This window comes from Colobus angolensis, unplaced genomic scaffold (genome assembly GCF_000951035.1).
Source record: "Colobus angolensis palliatus isolate OR3802 unplaced genomic scaffold, Cang.pa_1.0 Scaffold596, whole genome shotgun sequence".
NCBI classification, from domain to species: Eukaryota; Metazoa; Chordata; class Mammalia; order Primates; family Cercopithecidae; genus Colobus; species Colobus angolensis.
Genome location: NW_012119554.1, coordinates 500,294 through 520,417, shown reverse-complemented (window position 1 = coordinate 520,417; position 20,124 = coordinate 500,294). Strand labels below are relative to the sequence as shown.

General features: G+C 47.8%; 1 protein-coding gene across 2 annotated transcripts in view; it reads right to left on the bottom strand.

The window, feature by feature from the left end:
• Positions 1-440: 440 nt before the first annotated feature.
• VPS13D (vacuolar protein sorting 13 homolog D (S. cerevisiae)) overlaps positions 441-20,124 on the bottom strand; it is a 281,733-nt gene continuing 262,049 nt past the window's right edge. For both annotated transcript variants that reach the window (XM_011962545.1, XM_011962546.1), the window contains 3 exons: positions 15,201-15,332; positions 5,343-5,583; positions 441-3,558 (listed from right to left, as the gene is read on the bottom strand). In XM_011962545.1, the coding sequence (XP_011817935.1) occupies positions 3,427-3,558; positions 5,343-5,583; positions 15,201-15,332 (505 nt within the window). In that variant the 3' untranslated portion in view covers positions 441-3,426. The remainder of the gene's footprint in view (positions 3,559-5,342; positions 5,584-15,200; positions 15,333-20,124) is intronic.

The window sequence follows — 20,124 nt, the reverse complement described above, 5'->3', positions numbered from 1 at the left end:
ACAGGCGCCCGCCACCACGCCCGGCTAATTTTTTACATTTTTAGTAGAGATGAGGTTTCACCGTGTTAGCCAGGATGGTCTCCATCTCCTGACCTCGTGATCCGCCCGCCTCCCAAAGTGCTGGGATTACAGGCGTGAGCCACTGCGCCCGGCCTCCTTTGCTGTTTCTTCTTCAGCTGCCTAAACCGTTAGTGTGACTTCTGTCCTGCTGGGGCTTGAACCAGGAACCTCAGAGTGGGCTGAGCAGCTGCCAGTGTAGTGCGGAGACTGCCACTTGCTCTTGGGAGGTTGAGACTGGTTAAGGAGTGGGGGTGCTTCCCCAGGCTCGGGGGCAGAGGCTACATTTTATCGTGAACATCACACTATGTTTGGTATTTGTCACTGGTGATAGCTCTAGAAGCTATGGATCACCAAGAGACCAGAAGAAAACAAAGAACAAGTTTGGGAAGTCCACAAAGCATTTTATTCCACAGGAAGAAAAATGATGACTCTGATATGAGAACCAGACTCAAGAGTCTTAACACATTGGTGACTGTAATAGTGTTTACATAATAGAGAACCAGATATTTCATTTGTAGAATTTTATCAAGCAGCTACTATGGTATTTTGAGGCACAGATCATACTTACAAACAAAGTGGCCCTGGAGCCTTCAGAACATTGCGGTGAGTACCCACCAAGCAGCAAGACACTCTGGGATTGGGGAAGCGGCCGCTTGTCTGTTTTCCACTGTGTAGTGACCAGGCCAGAGCCTGGGGAAACACTGGCCTGGCTCACCTTTCAGTGAGCACAGAGAAGCAGCGCCAGCCAGGGAGTGACACAGGTCGCTCACCTGTGCTGGGTCAAGGGACTGAGTGGCTTTGGATATCTCCTGACCCAATTTACGCTTATTCCATTTATTTTACTTTCCTCAGAGACGAACTGTGTGTTTGAGGCAGAAAGAAAAGCAGTAGAAATGATCTTAACAAAGTCTTCGACGTTGCTGGCTGAATATCAGTTTACAAAGAAATGGGGCATTTAAGGAGCCAGGGGCAGGGCCTGTTTCCTCCAACGTTTTGGATGTTTTCCTGGTGAGAACCAGGAGGGGATGTCAAATGCCCCTGAAACCTTCTGGCCGCAGGTGGCCCAGGGCTGCAGGGCAGGGGAGAGCTGAGCAGTGGAGCAGCTCGCCGCTGGCCCTCCCATCTCCCACCCAGCCTTGCCCTAGATGGTCTTTGGATCCTATTTTAACATCTGCCTCTCCTAAGGTGCGAGTGTCAGAGTGCTTGATTGTGCAATCACAGGAGATGGGCAGCTATTTAAAGAGCTGATTAAAATTAGAAAGGAGCCCAAGGAGGGCATCTGAACACTTCTCTGGATTCCTCCTAAAGCACCAGCCCACAGGGCAGCCTGCAGCTAACTTCCTCAGTCAGATCTGAGAATGCCCAGCACTGCTGCGGCCCAAAGCAGATTTCTTTAGTAACGCTAAACTCCTTAATCTCATCAAGAAATTTCAAGTGACTTTGTTCCGGAAGCTGATAGAAGGCTCACTGACGCATACAATCAACCCTTCCGAGAGTCTCATCTTTTAAGAGATCATGATCTCAGGCAGTGGGTTGCTGATGACAAAAACCACAAGCCAAACTTTGGGGTGCAAGGAGGGAGGCTGAGGAGGAAGCTGCGGAGGAACTGCCACTTGGCTGTATTCTGCTGCGAGCTCGTGCAGGGCATGATTGCTGACACAATCATGACTACCCCCCAGCAAGACAAACTAAAACCCACCCAGTGCCACAAAAGCCAAGTTTCAATTCTGCAATCCACTAACTTGGAGTTCAGCGAAGGCAACCAAGCCTCGGAGTTCAAGAAAGCTAATCCTTGAACCCATGTAGCTACTTGTGCTAAAGCTCCCTTCCTTCCTCTGCACGTGTACACACACACACACACACACACACACACACACACACACACACAGACACAGAGGGGAAGTGGGAGAGGAAAGGGAGGGGAAGAAGATTAGCTTCATTTGTGTTTTGGAAGGATTTGGGTCATGAGTTACAAACACCAAAACCTTCCACGCATCCACTGATCCACTGAGTCATCCCAGACTCAGCTACATGTGACAAGGTTGTAGAAATTGATTAGCTTTATTAAAATAAAAATTTTAAAATCACAAGGTGAGTCATTCATTCTAAAGTGAGGCCCTTTTTCCCTTCTCCCTAGATGCTTAATCCTTACAGAAAAGCGAAACACCAAAAAAAGACCCAGGCCGCTCATACCAGGCCTTGCTCCCAGCAGGAATTTAAAAACAAGGGTAAGAGATGCTTTCGTCAAATCTTGGTTCCACGGAAAGCTTACCAACGCAGCTTTTTAATACTATTTCATCTCCTTTCTGGAACTCTCCCCGCTCCCTTCTCACCCTGGGGTTTCCATCCTGTGTCCCCTCGGGCTGTGGAGCTGCGATGCCCGCCTGTGGCTTTATTAAAAAGCAAACAGTCCCGGGCTTTGTTCTTGGTTGTTGCTGCCCAGGCAGGAGAGCACGCTTATGTGGATTTCTGATTTGTTGCAGTAGTTCAATGGGATTTTTCTTTTCCTTCTCAGTCAACAGAGTTTACCAATGTTTCCAACCTCTCTAATAATAACCTGAGAAAGCTTACAATGCTGATTTGCCCATGTGTGGTAATGGAGCACAGGTTTCCCTCTAAGTTCGGTAAGACTAGTTAGGATAAAGCCAAATGGATAACTTATAATGTAATTTGTGAGAATCTAAGCACTGTTTGTAAAATGGGGGTGAGAAATTAAAAGTGAGCTCCCAAGCCCCTCTCCTAGATCCTTCCGAAGGGCCAGCGCTAGTCCTGGGTGCCGCAGCTCACGGCCCAACTGGACAGCCACGATGTCAAAGGTGCCCCTTTCAGGACCACAGCCCTCACCTCAACCCACTTTACTGGGAATACTTTAGTCTCCAAAACTAAGATGTAACATTCTTTAAGAATGCCTTTCTATAGACAGTATCCTGAATTAGATGTCTAGAATTAGTGCAATGGAAGATCCAATATAATTTTATATTACTTTACAGTTAACAAACCTTTACACATAGCACAGGCCCTGTTCAGAAACGTTCCTATATATTTACAAACACACAGTTGTACATATATACATGTTAACAAAATACAGGGCATCTAAAAATTAGATTCGTCTCGGTACATGTTTTTAAATGTTATTTAACCAATACCTTTAAAAATTATTTCCCATAATCTAAAATAACTCCCTGCCTCACAAATTAATATGATTTCCATTTGTATTTTTCCTCATGAGGACTTACTTTCCCTCATTCCTTGACAACTTCCCCAAACCCAACTCTGGTTCTGCCTCTAATGCCAGCCGAGAGCTTGGCCTCTTTCCTCCTGGTGGGTCTGTGCTGTGTTGGGAGCGCCCGTCTCAGCAGCGGGGCTTCAGGAGTCCAGCTCCAGCTGCTCTGGGTTTTCGCTGAGTCTTAACATAAGCTGCTGTTCATAGTAGAGGCTCTTGGCGTAGTTTATTTCTTGTGACAACTTGACAGCGAGGACCTCAGATTTCACGTGGACCTAAGGAGGAGAACAGGATGGGTCACCTGCCCCCAGGGTGGGGAACCCAGGAATCAGATGCCCCAGGTGGCGGCTCCCAGCCCAGCTGCGCCTCAGGATGGGACGTACACATCAAAGAAACAGTGATGGCCGAGGCTGCTCCCCTAGTTCACTTGCACTCAAGTCTGCGGTGGGTCCCTGCAAATTTTTTTTTTTATTTTTTAAGACGGAGTCTCTGTCACCCAGGCACGATCTCTGGTCACTGCAACCTCCGCCTCCCGGGTTCAAATGATTCTCCTGCCTCAGCCTCCCATGTAGCTGGGACTACAGGCATGTGCTACCATGCCTGGCTAATTTTTTTTTTTTTTCAGTAGAGACAGTGCTTCACCGTGTTAGCCAGGATGGTCTCGAACTCCTGACCTCGTGATCCACCCAAAGTGCTGGGATTACAGGCGTGAGCCACCACACCCAGCCGATCTGTCTTTTTAAACATTCCCCAGGACTGTGCAGCCAACCCATACTCACCTGCCATCTGGGACCCCACCCCTCCCTGCCCCCAGAACTGATGTGCAGAGGTAAGACCGAGAGCAGGAGTGCGGGGTTCACATCTCAGGTCTGGTGACAGCCGAGGAAGGAAGAAGAATCAGCCAACAAAAGTCTCTAGGTCTTTCTTACCACAAACACCTCCCTGCCCACCTGCTTTGAAAGGGTGCAGAAGTGTAGTAGGCGAGGCTGCCCACCTGCTACAGTGAAGGGATCTGGAGAAATACTCACACTTTGGGGTGCTCGCCCTCTTTGTCAGCCAGCTCTAACTTAAGCCAATGACCCCAGGGGAGCCTTACACAAGCCCAAGCAAGCCCAAGTGCACTCCTGAGCAGAGGGAGGCCAAAGGACTCCGGAGGAGAGAGGCCCAATAAGGCTGGTGCTATTTCTGATCCGTAGAGAGAGAGAGGTGGGCAGGCCCTTTTAATTAACGTATCATTCTTGAATGCAAGCTTCAAAATCCTGGCATACCGGGTGAGAACGAGCAGAACTAACACGTGGGTGTCGTGGCAAGCCACCAGGCAGACTGGCCAGGGACAGCACCGCGAGGTGCTATGCAGCCAGCTCTGGTGTCAAGTCACTTGGATTTGAACCCCAGCTCCTCAAGGTCACCTGTGTAGACCTGAATAAATCACCTGCCATGACCAATAGTGAGGAGGGGATGACAGCAACACAATGACCACACAACCCACAAGATGGCCAGCCCTCCAGGAACGTGAGCTATTCACAGGAGCTTTCTTATTTAAAGGCCTTGTCATAACAATGTCTTGCCCTCTTTGGAGGCCCAGTATAACTTTTATTTACAAATACTTATTGCACATGCTAGATGCTACTAGAACAAAAGTTCTGGTTTCCACTGTTAAGGAGAAACAATGGGGAAGCGTGAGCTCCAGTGCTTTCTTCGATTCAGTGCACTGGAGAATCCCATTGTGGGAGCAGAAAAACCTTGTGTGTTTTGTTAGCTGTTCCTTATCACCAATGAGAGTAAGCATTGTCACCCTCACTACATCTATGGGTAACTGAGGCACAAATGTTGTGAGGTAGTAACGTTCCCACGGTCACCCATGGGGCAGCTGGGAGGGCAGCATCACCTGTGAACATACCCTGGGCCCCTCCCATGTTCAGGACGGAGAGGCAGCACTCCTGGGAAGGGCCCAGCCTGAACCTCCTAAATGGGCTCCTGCTGAGGAGGGCGAAGCAGGGCAGAGGCACGGAGGCCCTGGCCCCGCCCCCGAGGAGCCTGAGAACAGCCATGCACTCACCATGGGCTTCTGGTGGGAGGGCCCGGGGATGGACACTCCACTGCTCGTGCTCACGGCTTTCTTGGTGACCTGCACGTACACCTTCCCATGGTCTTTGGAGACAAGGCAGTGGTAGAGGTCATCGTATTTGACTTCTAGGAAAATGGCTTCTCGGTCCACGTAGTCTCCACTTTTCAGGAAGTAAACAGCTTTGGAGGAGATGAGCACGCAGTAGCTGTCAATGTTCTCCACAGCGATGAAGCTGCAAAGCAAGACAGGAACGCAGGAGTGACACCTGGGGCTTCGCCCAGCGCCGGGGGAGGCCCACTGCGGGCTCTGTGGCCCCACGGCCCGAGTGTAAATCCCGGCCCCCTTGCTCACTACACCTTGGGCAGGTGGCCTAATTACGCTGGGCTTCAGCTGCCACTTTTGTAAATTAGGAACAAAAGTGGGCCTGGCCTCAGGGGCCTGTTGTGAGGCCCATGGCCATGGCACCCCACACCCCTCGATGGGGCGCTTGATCAATGTCAGCTAATGATGACCACCAACCATTTCAACGATAGAAATACTTTTATATCCTGAAATTGTATCTTGTGGGGTGTCTGTTGTTGTTTTTCTGTGAGCATTTCTGGACACCTTAAAGCTTACAGAAAACGGTAACAATGCTCTACTGGACGAAACACAAAACGGGATGCCTTTCAATGTGAAACTGAAGGAGCAGCTGAGAAAGTTCACTGCCTGGCAGAGGGGAGGGAAACACGAGCGGGCGAGAAGACGCGGCTGGGGGTGCTGAAAGCTGATGGGGAAAAAGCAGAATTAAACAGGTTCACCAAATGGCATGCCAGGAAGAGATGGCCTGGTGTTAAAACACCTGCACTCCCACACCCGCTTCCTCCCTCCCTAAGCTCAGCCCCTCCAGTGACAGGGCACTCCCCCATCCACTTCATGTTCAGAAAACTCAAAGAGTCAGAAAACGCTTTCTTAGGTAAAGCTGTCATCTTCCTTTTGGAAACTACTAGTTGTTACTTCAGGAACTTTCGGGCCACTCCGAAAAAACCGAATTCCTCTATCATGGAGCTCACGCATTTAAAGTGGAAATTTATGCACATCAAACCTCTCTGGCCACTGAATGAAGAGCAGTGAACCTTGGGAACAGCGGGACAGTCCCCCCCGCCTGGCTGCCTCCCCTGCATCTTGTGACAGCCCTTCACAATGGGGCTGCAGCGTCCAGGGACAGCGGACAAGGATGGACGGCGGCAGGAATACTAAAGGCTGACGACAGAGTGGCAGTCGAACTCCCGCTGGCAAACTGAATTGCTCAGAGCCAGGCTCCACCTGGAAGTGTTCTGAAACCTGGGTCCAGAACGGTGTTGTTCCCAGGTCCTCTGAAGGAGGCAGAGCCTGGGGGCGGGAGGTGGCCTGCCTGTTGCAGGGAACAGGCTGCCGGGCCCTGGCTCACTGGGGGTCCGTGCAGGACGCACGCCCGCTCTCTCAACTTCTCTACATCCCACCCCCCTCCCTGCAAGGATCACAGGTCCTAACCTCTCTCTGAAGCATCCCCCACATACTCCAGCCCCTCCTCCACTTCTGAGCATTTAATTGTGATGGCCCCCAAAGCACGGCCAAGCACCCACTCGTCGTTTCCATGTGTCCTGGATAAGTCTCTCCACTCTCTGACTATAAGGTGAGCCCTGTAAGTGGGGTCCATATCTCACAGCCCCGTGTCTCCCTGAGCAACCCACAGAGTTGGCCACCCCATCAGCACTCAGTGTCTGCCTTGTTCTAGTTGCCATTTTAATTAGACGCCCGTGACAAAAACTGGGGTTTATTGTTCTGTTCTAACTGGTTGGCAATGCCAAGAATGCAGACTTGTAAAGTCTCAATGCCAAAATTAGAAAGACCCGCAGCCTTCAGCGTTCAGGCCACTCAGCACAGGCGTTCTCACGTCTTGCGCTCTGACAGCATTGAGAGCGGCATCATCACTGAACAGAGTTGGATGGAATCTGAAATAGCTGGTCCGGGAATGAAAGGAGGGCACGGGGAAAGACAGAAAGACAGACAGGTATAAAAATGAACCTGACACAGAGAAGAGGTGACACAGTGCCAGCCAGAACCGGCGGGGACCCGAGCTGAGACCCTGGAGTGGGCCTGGTGCACAGTCACTGAGGCCGTCACGGGCTCTCCAAGGAGACTCTAAAGTTGGCCACCATGATTGGGGTGACAGCAGGAATGTGCATGAAAAATCCAACTGAGATTTGAGGTTCTTTCCTCTAGGTGAGCACAGCACAGGCACTTCCACCCCAGTGCCCAGCCCCCAGCGCCACTACACTGGGCACTCGCCACAGCTGACATTTACATGTCAGCCACAGGCTTTCCATCTGGGCAGATGCTGTCACACCCAGACCAGAGTGGCCGACATGACTAGTGTGCTTTCCATCCTGGAACACTTCTATAGGCTTTAAAATAGACTCTTTTCCGGCCGGGTGCGGTGGCTCATGCCTGTAATCCCAGCACTTTGGGAGGCGAGACGGGCAGATCACGAGGTCAGATCAACACCATCCTGGCTAACACGGTGAAATCCCATCTCTACTAAAATACAAAAAAAATTAGCCGGGCGTGGTGACGGGCGCCTGTGGTCCCAGCTACTCAGAGGCTGAGGCAGGAGAATGGCGTGAACCTGGGAGGCGGAGCTTGCAGTGAGCCGAGATGGCGCCACTTGCACTCCAGCCTGGGAGACAGATGGTGCAAGTCCTCCATCAGGCCAGAACCACTTCTGGAGGAGGGGTGACTGAGCTGGGACGCCTCCAGAAAGGTAGAGGGCACAGGGAAGGAAACACAGGCCGAGCCAGCAGGAAAGCCCGGCCCGCTGGTTGACACTGGCCGAGTCCGTGGCTTTCCTGGTAGCTCAGGCTCCCCCATCTCTCTGATGGAGAGGGTAATCACTGCCAGTTTTCTTCACAAAGTGAGCACGGAGGTCAAGGAATTCATGGCCATACAGAAAGGTAAGTGGAGGAAGGCAGTGCTGTCACTCCACACGGATCTCTGTCCTGTAAATCCAGGACCCTGCGCATGCCCCGAAGCTGCTACTGATAATAACATATGTTTGGAAATTGTGCATGAAGTGTTCTAAAGTCTTTTCAAATCAAAAGCAGATCAGAGCCAAGGGTCTGGCTGAAGGAAGGAGAAGGGAAGTAGTGAGGCCACAGCTGGAACTGAGCAGTGACCCCAGGGACCAGGCGACCACAGCTCTGTCCCCATCGTCTTCCTGTGGCTTTCCTGCACCCCACAATGGCCAGGGCTTTGGGTTGCATCATCATCATTATTATTAATTTTTCTTTTTTTTTTTTTTTTTTTTTACAAAATCTGCCAATCACATCAAAGAATAATTAAACAGTTCCAGACCAGACCCCTTATCTAATAGAGTCTGATCCCAAACTTGTCACTGTGAGAGAAGCAGCAAAACTCAGGGTGGTAAGAGAAGCCTGGCAAGCGCAGCACGCTCCCCACCCTCCCCTCTGCCCATCTGCACCTTCTTCCGTTCCCTTTCCCTAAAGCCACAGGCCATTCCCCTCCCTCCCTGGACTAGTTCTCCCAGGCTTTCCTTTGCCTCACTTGAGGCTCCCTGAGGTGCTCACACTGCTTTGCAGTCTCGACCCCAGACTCTCCTCTCTTCACTTCCCTTAAAATCGAGCTTCCCGCAAGGCCTGCTTTTGGTCCACGAACGAGTGACTGTTGGAAAAACCTTGAGGGAAGAAGGCCACCATGGTCTTGGGTGGCCCTGAGCACACACACTCCTTCTGTTCTCTGATCTGTTATTAACTGAGAGGAAAGGGGAGCCAGAAACACACAGCATCAGATGAGCTTTATCCTTCCAATCTGAGACCTAGAGAAGTCACCTCAGTATTCAGTTGACACATTTTAGGTTGCTGTAGATACTATAATTGATTCTATTTAAAACATAGGATTTTTATACTCTTCTGAAACCTCAGTTAAAAGTTTCAATTCTGGGGGCAGAGCATGGTGGCTCCCACCGATAATCCCAGCACTTTCGGAAGCTGAGGCGGGAGAATCGCTGGAGCCCAGGAGTTTGAGACCAGCCTGGGCCACAAAGTGAGATACCATCTCTATTTAAAAAAAAATAATAAGAAAGAAAAAAGTTTTAACTCCCCTTTAAGGAGAGAAAGAGGATACTCTGGCCTTGGGGCTCAGTGTCAGAAAGTTTCTTCCGAGAGAAGGGAAGGCTGTGGCACCAGCTTCCACCCTTTTCCAAGATGACATGTGCTAAGAGTGGGTGAATCTGCCAAGAGCCAGTGCCGCCTTAATAGAACCCACCATCACTAACGACATCCACAGACCAGCAACCACAGGGCACTCTCGACAACAGCAGCCGTGGCACCATCAACAGCAGCCTCAGGCCTCCTCTGGGGCAGATCACAACGTCCTCCCAAGCCACACTGCAGCCTCGCCAGGGGAGCCAGCCGCGCTGGTGCCAGTCGCCTCCGCCTCTCACTCTGCCCAGAGCTTCCCCATCCTGATGTGTAGAACCCCATGTGTCTACTCTGCAGGGCCACCGTGACGGTGTGAGCTAATCTACATGCTCCACACGGAAGAGATCCACAGTTAATGGTGGCTCTTCTGTTGAAAACAGGTGCCCAGTTATCCCAAACCTGTGGGGATGACCCCTCCTTCCCCCACACATCGTCTCATCAGGAGATTGGAGAGAGAGATCTCTCTCTGGAAGGCCACATGGGAAACAGGCTCATGACCAACTTGTCTCAGGGAGAAATCTGCCAAGTTAACTGCTTCAGCCACTCGACTTAATTTTCCTCCTGCTTTTTTTCCCCCTCAATATTAACTCATTTATATACCTGATTCTACTCCCTCTGGAGTCATTTCAAAATCAGAAGCATTCTGAGACGCCTGACTCAGCGCTCCTGGAACAGGCTCCTCTACCGTTACCCACCCCAGGTCCATCTATGGCCCTGACTCCACGTCTGGGCCCAGTGTCGCTCTGAGTGCCAGGTCCTCTTCAGGGCACCTCAACACGTCCACTGGGGAGCTGGTCCTTCTCCAACCCTTGTTCTTCAGCACCCCCAGCATCAGCTGATGGCATCCCCATCAACCAGACACGCAGGGAGCCCGGAGCCACTCTCAACCCTCCTCCTCACTCAGATTCCAATTCAGCAGTTGAAGGATCCACAGACACTGCTTCCTTAATGCCTCTCCAATCTGTCCTCTTCTAGTCATCGTTACGGCCACCGTGTTCGGGCCTCTCCACCTTCTACCTGGGCTACCCCCGCGGCCTCCTAACTGGCTTTGTGCCTTCAGTCTCTCTACCTGCTGCTGTCAAGGTTTTATTTTTCATGAGGAATTTTGAGTGGGATCCTCTTCCTCACCGTCTCACTCCCACCTACAGGAGACGCAAGCTCCTCGGCATGACCACTAAGGTCAGCCTTCAGTATCCGGCCTGGGAACCCACCTTTCCAGCCTCCGCTCCTTCTCTCCACACGCGCTGCTGCCACAAAAGGCTGACCCCAAATTCTCCAGACCTGCCGTGAGCTCTTCTGCCCCGTGTCTCTGCCCAGCACTGTGCTCTGTCCATGCACCTTCTCTCCTTGGCACATTCCTCCACCTCCTACAAGGTCAGGTGACTTGTCCAGAGCCTTCTCTGTGAAGCCTTCCCTGGCTTTCCAGTATAAATTAATCACTTCCCGTCTGGGGTTCCATAATATGTTGCTCATACTTCTATTTTTGAACAGCAATATATGTTATAGGTTGTTGGTAATACAGTGTCTGCTTCCCCTGCTAAACTGTGAGTGCACTGAGGACAGAGGAAATTTCTTACTCATCCTGGCACATAGTAAGATTCAATAAATGTATGCGTTAGGGTGTCTCAGAAGATGACACTGGCATTACAGTAAGGCAAGAAATTTGCCAGTGTACAGGCAACTTTGGATGCTAGACACATGTTACCAGTAGGAAAGCTGAAAACTTCTCTTAGAACTCCTGATTTAGCTTATTAAAGATTTAGCAAACTTCTAACTTTACCAGAGTAGCTGTGCCATCTGCCAAATGTAAGTTTTAATTCAGGGACATATCAACAAATGGCCAATTCTGTAAGTATCAATAGTTACTAGTAGATTATTTCCTAGTTTAGGAAATGGAAGCTAATAAATTCTATTCCATTCCTCAGAAGGAGGAATCGTTTTTATTTTGAGACTGTGGATGTTACTATAAGATTTGTACTTATAATTATATGCTATTAGGATCAATATTACATGGTGTGCTCAAAAATTTTCCTGATTTCTCTCTCTCCGTGAAATTTCTCAAGAAGAGACAAGATACAAAAATCACAAACAGCATGTTTACAAAGTAGATAAGAGACTTTTACTCTTGATTTTATTTTCTATACTCTTGGATTTGCTAACCATGCATATGAGTTTCTTTTTGAGACAGGATCTCACTCTGTCACCCAGGCTGGAGTGCAGTGCTGTGATTTTAGCTCACAGCAGCCTCGACCTCCCAGGTTCAAGCTATCCTCCCACCTCAGCCTCCCAAGTAGCTGGGGCTACAGGTGTGCGCCACCACGCCTGGCTACTTTTTGCATGGATGGGGTTTTGCCATGTTGCTCAGGCTGGTCTTGAACTCCCAGCCTCAAGCGATCCTCCCACTTTGGCCTCATAGCTCTTTGGGAGGCTGAGGTGGGAGGATGACTTGAGGCCAGGAGTTCGGACCTGCCTGAGCAACATGGCGAGACTTCACCTCTACAAAAAATTGAAAAGAGGAGCAACTTATTTGGCTGGTGGATGCATAGGCTACTTTTATTTTTTACACTTTTCTGTATTTAAAAAGTCTCATAAATGTTACTGTCTAAAACTACATTTAAAAAGTACAATTTCAATTGTCTAATTCCAGAAAGCAGTACATCAGGGCAGCTTCGCAGGCCACATGGGTTGCTCATGAGCGTTTTCTAAAAGGCAGGAGCCACCCTCCTCTCACCAGCCTGGTGTGCACTGTTATATGTGATGCAGTATTAGAAATAAAACAGGTACCTTACAACGAAATGAAAATGAGTTTCTGGCTACAAATGGGACACGAGTTAGAAAGAAAAATTAATTTCACCACAGAAGACAAATGTTACTTTAACATCATCTTAACCCGGATCCTGTTTCAAAACCAAAATTGAGAAAGATGGGAAGCAATGACAATTGCACAACTTCTCAGAGGAATATATGATGAATTTGAAAGTGAAGACCTTTCAGCTGGCCAGACCAGACATCAAATGTCGGTAACTATCCTTTTGATATTAATTAATTAAATAGAATGAAAAAAATGAAATGCAAGTCGATCTGGGAGAACAAGGTTGAAGTCACAATGGCACTGGGGACTTCGTGGGGTTTTCACTCCATCGGGAAATAATTACACAATATTTTCCAGAAGTGAAACAGTGAGCCTAACTGGAAAAAAATGTGGAAACATTTAGTTCGAACAGTAGAGCAAGGTATTAAAGACCCTTTAAAGGGGTTAACTCTGAAGGGAAATATGCAAATAATTAGGTCTTTAAACATGTTTTTAATTACAAATCTAGGATAGAAGTCAGAGGTATAATTTGGCGCTTGTGGGCTTTTCCTGAAAACTCCTTTCTTGCAAAGTGATGAGTGTAATGTTCACTCCACCGCGAAGACCCAGGCTGACAACTGAGGACGCTTCAGAGGAACATTCGCCACACTCGCTGATGGCTTCTTCCTTGTACACTTGGGAAGGCCGTGGTCACGTGCCTCCTTCAGCATTCACTGGCAAGATTTAACCCACAACTTGGGTGGAGACACATGGTTTTCATCTTTCAAAGTCAGAATTCATTCATGCCAGTATCTCTTCCTAGTTCATATGAATTTCATGAGTTGCATGAAAACGATTTTACTGATTTCATTTTGATTCCAGTTTTCAGCTCTCTCTGGCTCTGTTTTTCAATGTGTGGATCTCACTGAGAGCAGTCCTGTGTTGGCTGTACTACGCAATGTCTTCTATTACAAGCGAATTTCACAGTGACCAGAGATGGTTTGACTTGAATGGAGGTGAGTTGGGGAGGAAAGTGAAAAGACAACATGCAATACTTTATAATCTCATTTAGCCTTTGACAAAAAACCCCCAAATGGTTGGAAAATGGACACATGTGAACACAAATGCTGAACTGCAGCTATCTGGCTGTATGTATTGGGTGCCTATTCGATGCCAGGCACTGTTCTGTGTGCTGAGGATTCTTCCCTGAATGGAACAGACAAAAATCCCAGCCTCACAGGGCTGCCATTGTAGCAGACTCTGCACCATGTCCTGCCAGACCTGAGAAAAGACTCTCTAGACTTCCCATCCAAAGGCTAAAAGTTCCGTCTACAAAGCAGTATCAAGAGCAGTCATGGTACCAAATCTGTGCCCCAAGGAAGGCAGGAATAGAAAGTTCTCCCTGGAGTGAACTGCATGGGCACTCCAGGCACTGGACTCAAACAGCAGAAGCTACGAGCGACACCTGCTGTGGACAGAGTTACCCCCTCCCTGCCAATTCGTATGTGGAAGCCCTAACCCCAATGTGACCACTTGGAGTAAGAAAGTAATCACAGTTAAAGTAGTCATAAGGTTGGGGCCCTGAGCTGATAGGATTAGTACCCTTATAAGAGACACCAGAGAGTGCCCCCTCTCTCTCTGCGACGTGGGAACACGGTGAGAAGAGGGCTGGCTACCTGCAAGCCAGGAAGAGAACCCCCACCAGCAGCAGAATCAGAAGATGCCTTGATACTGGACCTCTCAGCCTTTAGAACTGTGAGAAGACAAATTTCTGTTGCTTAAGCTGCCCAGTCTGTAATATTTTATAATGGCAACCCAAGTAGATGAAACAAGAAAATACAACTCTATTATCAAGAAACCTTCTAATAACACCATAGGGGGTCACACAAGGCACATGTAGGAAGATGCCATTCTATCTGTCAAGCAACAAATACCTTCTGGATTTGGCTTTTGATATCCCCATTCAAATACTGCCATGAAAATATGAGATGAGATCTACTTAACACTGTCCCTAACAATGACTCTGAAGACTATCCTGACAGTTGACCTCTATTTCAGACATTCCTCCACCCACCAAAACACACTCACAGCACTCAGAATCCTCCCAAGCTCGCTTTACCTTAAAGGAGACAAATGAGCATCAGAAGAAATTAAACTAGTATTTTGCTACTCCTAGACACAACTAACTGCTTTCTCTAGGCTGGTGGTTCTAGCACCTATTCAGGTTATAGAGCACGTTTATGCTACAAGGATCTCTACAAAATATCCTAAAATAGTGAAAGACTTAATTCTACCATGTCAACCAGGAATAATATCACTAACTGAAGATATGATAAGATCCCAGGTATACAAGGCTCCATATTTAAAGAGTAACAAAGCAATCTTAAGAAAAACATATTTCCAAAATGTCCCACTATTAGTTGTTTGCTATTTGTTTTTCCGTTTTGTTTTGCTAGCATTCTGCCGCAAAAATGGGATATCAAAGTTTAAGAAACTTTTCCTGGAGAAAAACCTTAACACTGAGAACATTTTATTCATTATCTTCTCTCTTTGAACTAACTAGAAAGAGACTGCCATTTTCTAGAAACAAAACACTAAGGCCTGGCTATGGCACACAGGCGAAAACCACTCCTTAGAGTAAAAGGCTGTTTACCATCAGTTATATCTAAATCTAAAAAACATTTGGGGCAAGGAATTCTTTGACCAGATCTAAGGTCGGAGAGTCATGACAGTAACTCAGATCAGATGGAAACTTCTCAGGATCAAAAGGAGAAGAGGCCCAGTAGACCCACAGGGCTGGTTTCCCATGCTCTAACTTACAATTCGTCCTGTATGTTGTCTGTGAGTTTGAAGAGCTGCTCCTGTCCTTCCGCCTGGCTCTCAGAGTATCGGGGAAGCAGCCCCTGGGGCCCTGTGCAGCAGCGCGGTTTCCGAACCCTCTGTGCTTGAGTCCTAGATGGGTAAATGGACAAAAATCCAAGAGGTTAAGTGTGCAGGTTAAAATGAGTTCCCTTTCTCACTAAGACAAAAGCACTCTGTAATACCAGACATACTCTACATTTAGTGAACAGAATTAAACGACAGTATTGCCTGTGAATGAATGTACCATGAAATAGTGGTTAAAGACCCTCATCTGAGTTTGAATCCTGCCTCTACCATTTTCTGGCCATGTGATCGTGGATAAGTTGGTTAACTTCCTTAACCTTCAGTTTCAGTTTTCTCTCTGAAACAGGACGATGACACCTACCTTACAGGACTGCTGTAAAGATCAAATAAAACAGTGCCCGCCAAGCCTGGTCCCGGCGGATGGTGAGCTGCCCACCAGCGGCGGCTCTCGTTCCTGCGGTTATTACTGTAATAGATTTCCCCGGGTTGCACCCTGTTTATCTAGGCATCTCTTCAGGAGAGCCATCTTTGGATTTGTGATGGGTCTGGAAGCAAATCCTGGGCATTTAGTAAGAACACATCAACCCTTGAGACTTCTTCTAAAATGAGGTCAGTTGCTTGGGCAAAGGGTGAGGGACATGGTAATCATGCAAGGGGAAGAAGGCCCCCTGGACCTAGACCTGGCCCAGGCCACAGGCTGGGATTCTGCAGTGGCTCTGACTTGGGCCACTCAGCTGTCGGCTGCCCAGAGGAATCTGCTCTGTTATGGCTTTCAGGGTAGGCTGATGTTGTCTTTTCCACACACCATATACAGGGTAATTGGTAAGTACTTTCTGGTGTTTTCCTAGAAACAGGAGTGCACATTTGTCTTGGAAAGGCTGCGCATATTTCAGATGACTGATAAGAGCGCACGGGGTCTGTCCTCGGCCTTGTACTTGCTGTACTTTTTATTATTTGTTCCTGGAGCTCACTGAAGCAAAACATCCCTCTCTAGACAGATCTAAAAGAGAGGAGAAGGCTTACACACTGAATCAGCACTTTAGAAGCAGGAACTAACAGTAAGCAGCGCAGAGATTTACTTACGAGGGCAGAAAGTGCCCTGGTGGGCAAGTCAGGTTGGTAATATGGACAGAAACAACCCTAGAAACTTGTCACAGGCTATGCAATAGACCGTGCACAGCTGGGGTAACTGAAAAGTGCTCCCGAATCCAGGTCAGCACTCAGTTCAACAGGCTGTGACGACATCTGAAGGACAGCTCCCTACCTTGGTGAGGTTTGATATGTGCTGGAAAGACAAAAATCTAGTGATAATTTTACACAAGTTCGGTTATAAGGATGTCTTCAGTACTATCAATTGTACTCTCTAAGGGTAATAGAAAGAGACCGTATAGAAGTTTCAATGATCTGCACTAAGGGAAAGAGTAAAAAACCCATTGTATTTACATCACACACTCATATACCCTGCCAGTCTCAATCCTTCCTTCAAGACACAGGCTTACAGTTGGCTACTCAGAGCCCAACTATCGACTGAAAGTGGGGAGGGCAGTATAGGGGCTGCCGCTAACCCATCAGCAGAGAAGCTGGACAACTGCTGCCGAAAGGATGATGGTAACCTCTGCAGGCAGGGGCTTAGGGGAAGGAGCCTGGTGTGCCTCTCCAGGTAGCAGAGCTCTGTTCTTATCTCCTTGCCTAGCAAAACACCTGCTCTCATTCCAATCACTGCCTATACAGGCTAATAAAGTATCCTTTCCCCAAGGCAGTCCTGCTGACCTCTCTGCCAGGCTACATGGTAGAAGCCCAAAGGCCTCTCCAAGAGGAATATGGCAGGGTCTGCTTCCTCATCACTTTCAATGTAAGGTTTGATTCAGACTCGTCTCAACACATCTTCCCCAATCAACTTGGAGGCCTGCACAGGCTGAAATTCAATATATATCCCAAATCTGACTATTTCACCATCTCGATCGTAACTAACAAATGATTCCTGGATTTGTAATGCATTATCATAGTAGCCTCATAACTTGTTCTCTTTCCTTCCATCCTTGTCCACTCTCCTCATGGCAATGAGAATGGCCCTTTCAAAAAATGAGTTACATTGGCCGGGTACGGTGGCTCATGCCTGTAATTCCAGCACTTTGGGAGGCCAAGGCGGGCAGATCATGAGGTCAGAAGATCAAGACCATCCTGGCTAACATGGTGAAACCCCGTCTCTACTAAAAATACAAAAAATTAGCTTGGTGTGATGGCGGGCGCCTGTAGTCCCAGCTACTTGGGAGGCTGAGGCAGGAGAATGGTATGAACCCGGGAGGCGGAGCTTGCAGTGAGCCGAGATCACACCACTGCACTCCAGCCGGGGTGACAGAGCGAGACTCCGTCTCAAAAAAAAAAAGATAAGTTACATCAAGTCAGTCATCTGCTCAAAACACATTTGCTTTCCATGCCAGGTGGATAAACATGTTATTTACTGCTTGGCTCCCACGTGGACTGGAAGCTCCAGGAGAGGGGGAATTTGTTTCATTCACTGCATTCCTGGGATGGAGAACAGTGTCTGGTTTATGGTACAGCAGCAGTCAGGATAAGCTGAATAAACGAGTGAGTGCCTGGTGGCTGGCAGATGGTACAAGGGCCATTAATTGAGCTAAGAAGGAAGGATGACCTGCAAGCTTTGGTGGAGAGTTTGAAGACTAGGGATTTTGAGCACTGAAAGCAAAATCAACATTGAGGCAAAACGTGAACCAGCTAGAACCCCATCTTCCTGACAGAAAGGTCGAGGGTGTGTCTGTCTGCCCCACTGATCAAAACAAAGAAAGGGACATGACGGCAATGTCCTGAAGCTGACACTGATGACAGGCCTTTCCCTTACACGAAGCAGGATTTTCATTAGTACTCAAAGCTGAGGGAAAACAGGCTACCAGATAGGAGAAAACCTGAAGTCCTACATGCCTCTGGTGGATCTGAGGAAGCCAGAGAAGCTGAGGAAAGGCGGCTTGTTTCTGGACCCGAGCTCTGAAAAATTTCATCTCATGACAGCTCCAGAATAATTGAGAATGGGAGTAAAAGCGCTCACCTTGTTGATCTTCTCACAGGATCAAACAGCGTTCTAGTGTAAACAGTTATTTCCTGACTCTCAGAGTCTTCCCCAGGTTTCAGTGATCCAACCTCACCCCCATTCCCAATACACTATTTTTTAACCTGCAAACTACAAACCCACCAAAACATCAGAGGATACAAAACAGAGTGGCTCCCCTAAGGATACACACTGACTGTTGTTATGTTTCTTTTCTTGACTCTCTTCACAACAGGCCACAAACTATCTTCCCATTTCCAGGGTTCTTGCCTTTTGATCAAACAGATACCAAGGGCAAGGCTGGATTCAGTGCTCAACACTGCTGACTAGGGGAGCTCACTGTGGCATTCAAGGCTAATTTTTCACATCAACATGGAAGAAAAGACAGATGAGTTCAATTTTACCCTAAAAGGAAACATCTTCTGTTACAGTCTTATGAATACAAGGACTTCCAGAAGGCATACTCTTCCTAGAAGCAGCAAGCTGGATTAAAGGAATTTTTCCCCACTCCCCTATCACCTCATCAATGTCAGCATCTGAAAAACTCTTCTTTCTGCTCCAAAACTCAACTAAAATTTTACCTTCTCAGATCCAAGTCGGTAGGCTGTGAGTAAGGGAGAATATTTACAGTCACTGCATATGAACAAATTTAGTTCCAATCTTAAAGAATTACCAAAATAATGTAAAAAGGCAACAGTAAGCTACTGTTTTCAAACCTCGGCCAGCAAAAAGTTTAAAGGCCACAGTGTGACGATGCTGTTTTGTTCATCTGTTGATGTGGTACTGTACATTCAAGCCGGCCTTTAAGACCAGTATGACCATGTAACGGCAATCCTACATTTGTTCATGCTCGGTGACAGTGTGTCCGTTTTTAAGTGACTTTCCTGTATGTTCCAGTAAGCCTATGAGCACCTGGAGGGAAAAGACTCTAGTCCTTTTTTTTTTTTTTGAGACAGAGTCTTGTTCTGTCGCCCAGGCTGGAGTGCAGTGGTGCGATCTTGGCTCACTGCAAGCTCCGCCTCCCGGGTTCACGTCATTCTCCTGCCCCAGCCTCCCAAGCAGCTGGGACTACAGGCGCCTGCCACATATTTTGTATTTTTAGTAGAGATGGGGTTTTACCGTGTTAGCCAGGATGGTCTCGATCTCCTGACCTTGTGATCCGCCCGCCTCAGCCTCAAAAAGTGCTGGCATTACAGGCATGAGCCACCGTGCCCGGCCAGTCCTTTTTTTTTTTTAACTGGACTTTAGGACTGGGCTCATGATTATCCTCAGTTCAAGGCACACTCTCATCATCAGGCTCTCTTTATTTATTTGAAATAAACATCTGTGAAAGCAAAAAAAAAAAAAAAAAAAAACTCCATCGCTCTATCGTGGACCACAAGTTGGTCTTCTGCCACCCCAAATCCCTGTTTCTCCTTTACCTAAGGCAGGAACTTCCTTCTGAATCTTGTGTTTCTCATTCCTGTGCTTTTCTTTCTTATGTAGTCTTACCACATTTCAAAGGACGCTCCATTACATTCTTGTTATGTTCTATGGGTTTAGTTTTGGGCTTTTGAAAAAGGATGTCACTGTCACATTGCTAAGATTCAGGCCTTCTTTTGTGTGTAGCTATGATTAATTCACCACGTCTCTGCTTTATTAATATTCCATTGTATGACTATCCTATGATATATCCATCTTCCTGTTGATGGCACATAGGTTTTTTCCAGGTTCTGCTATTACAAATGATGCTATTATGAACATTCCTGTAGGTGTTCATCCTGGTGAACTTTGAGAATCTATCCAGGGGGAGTT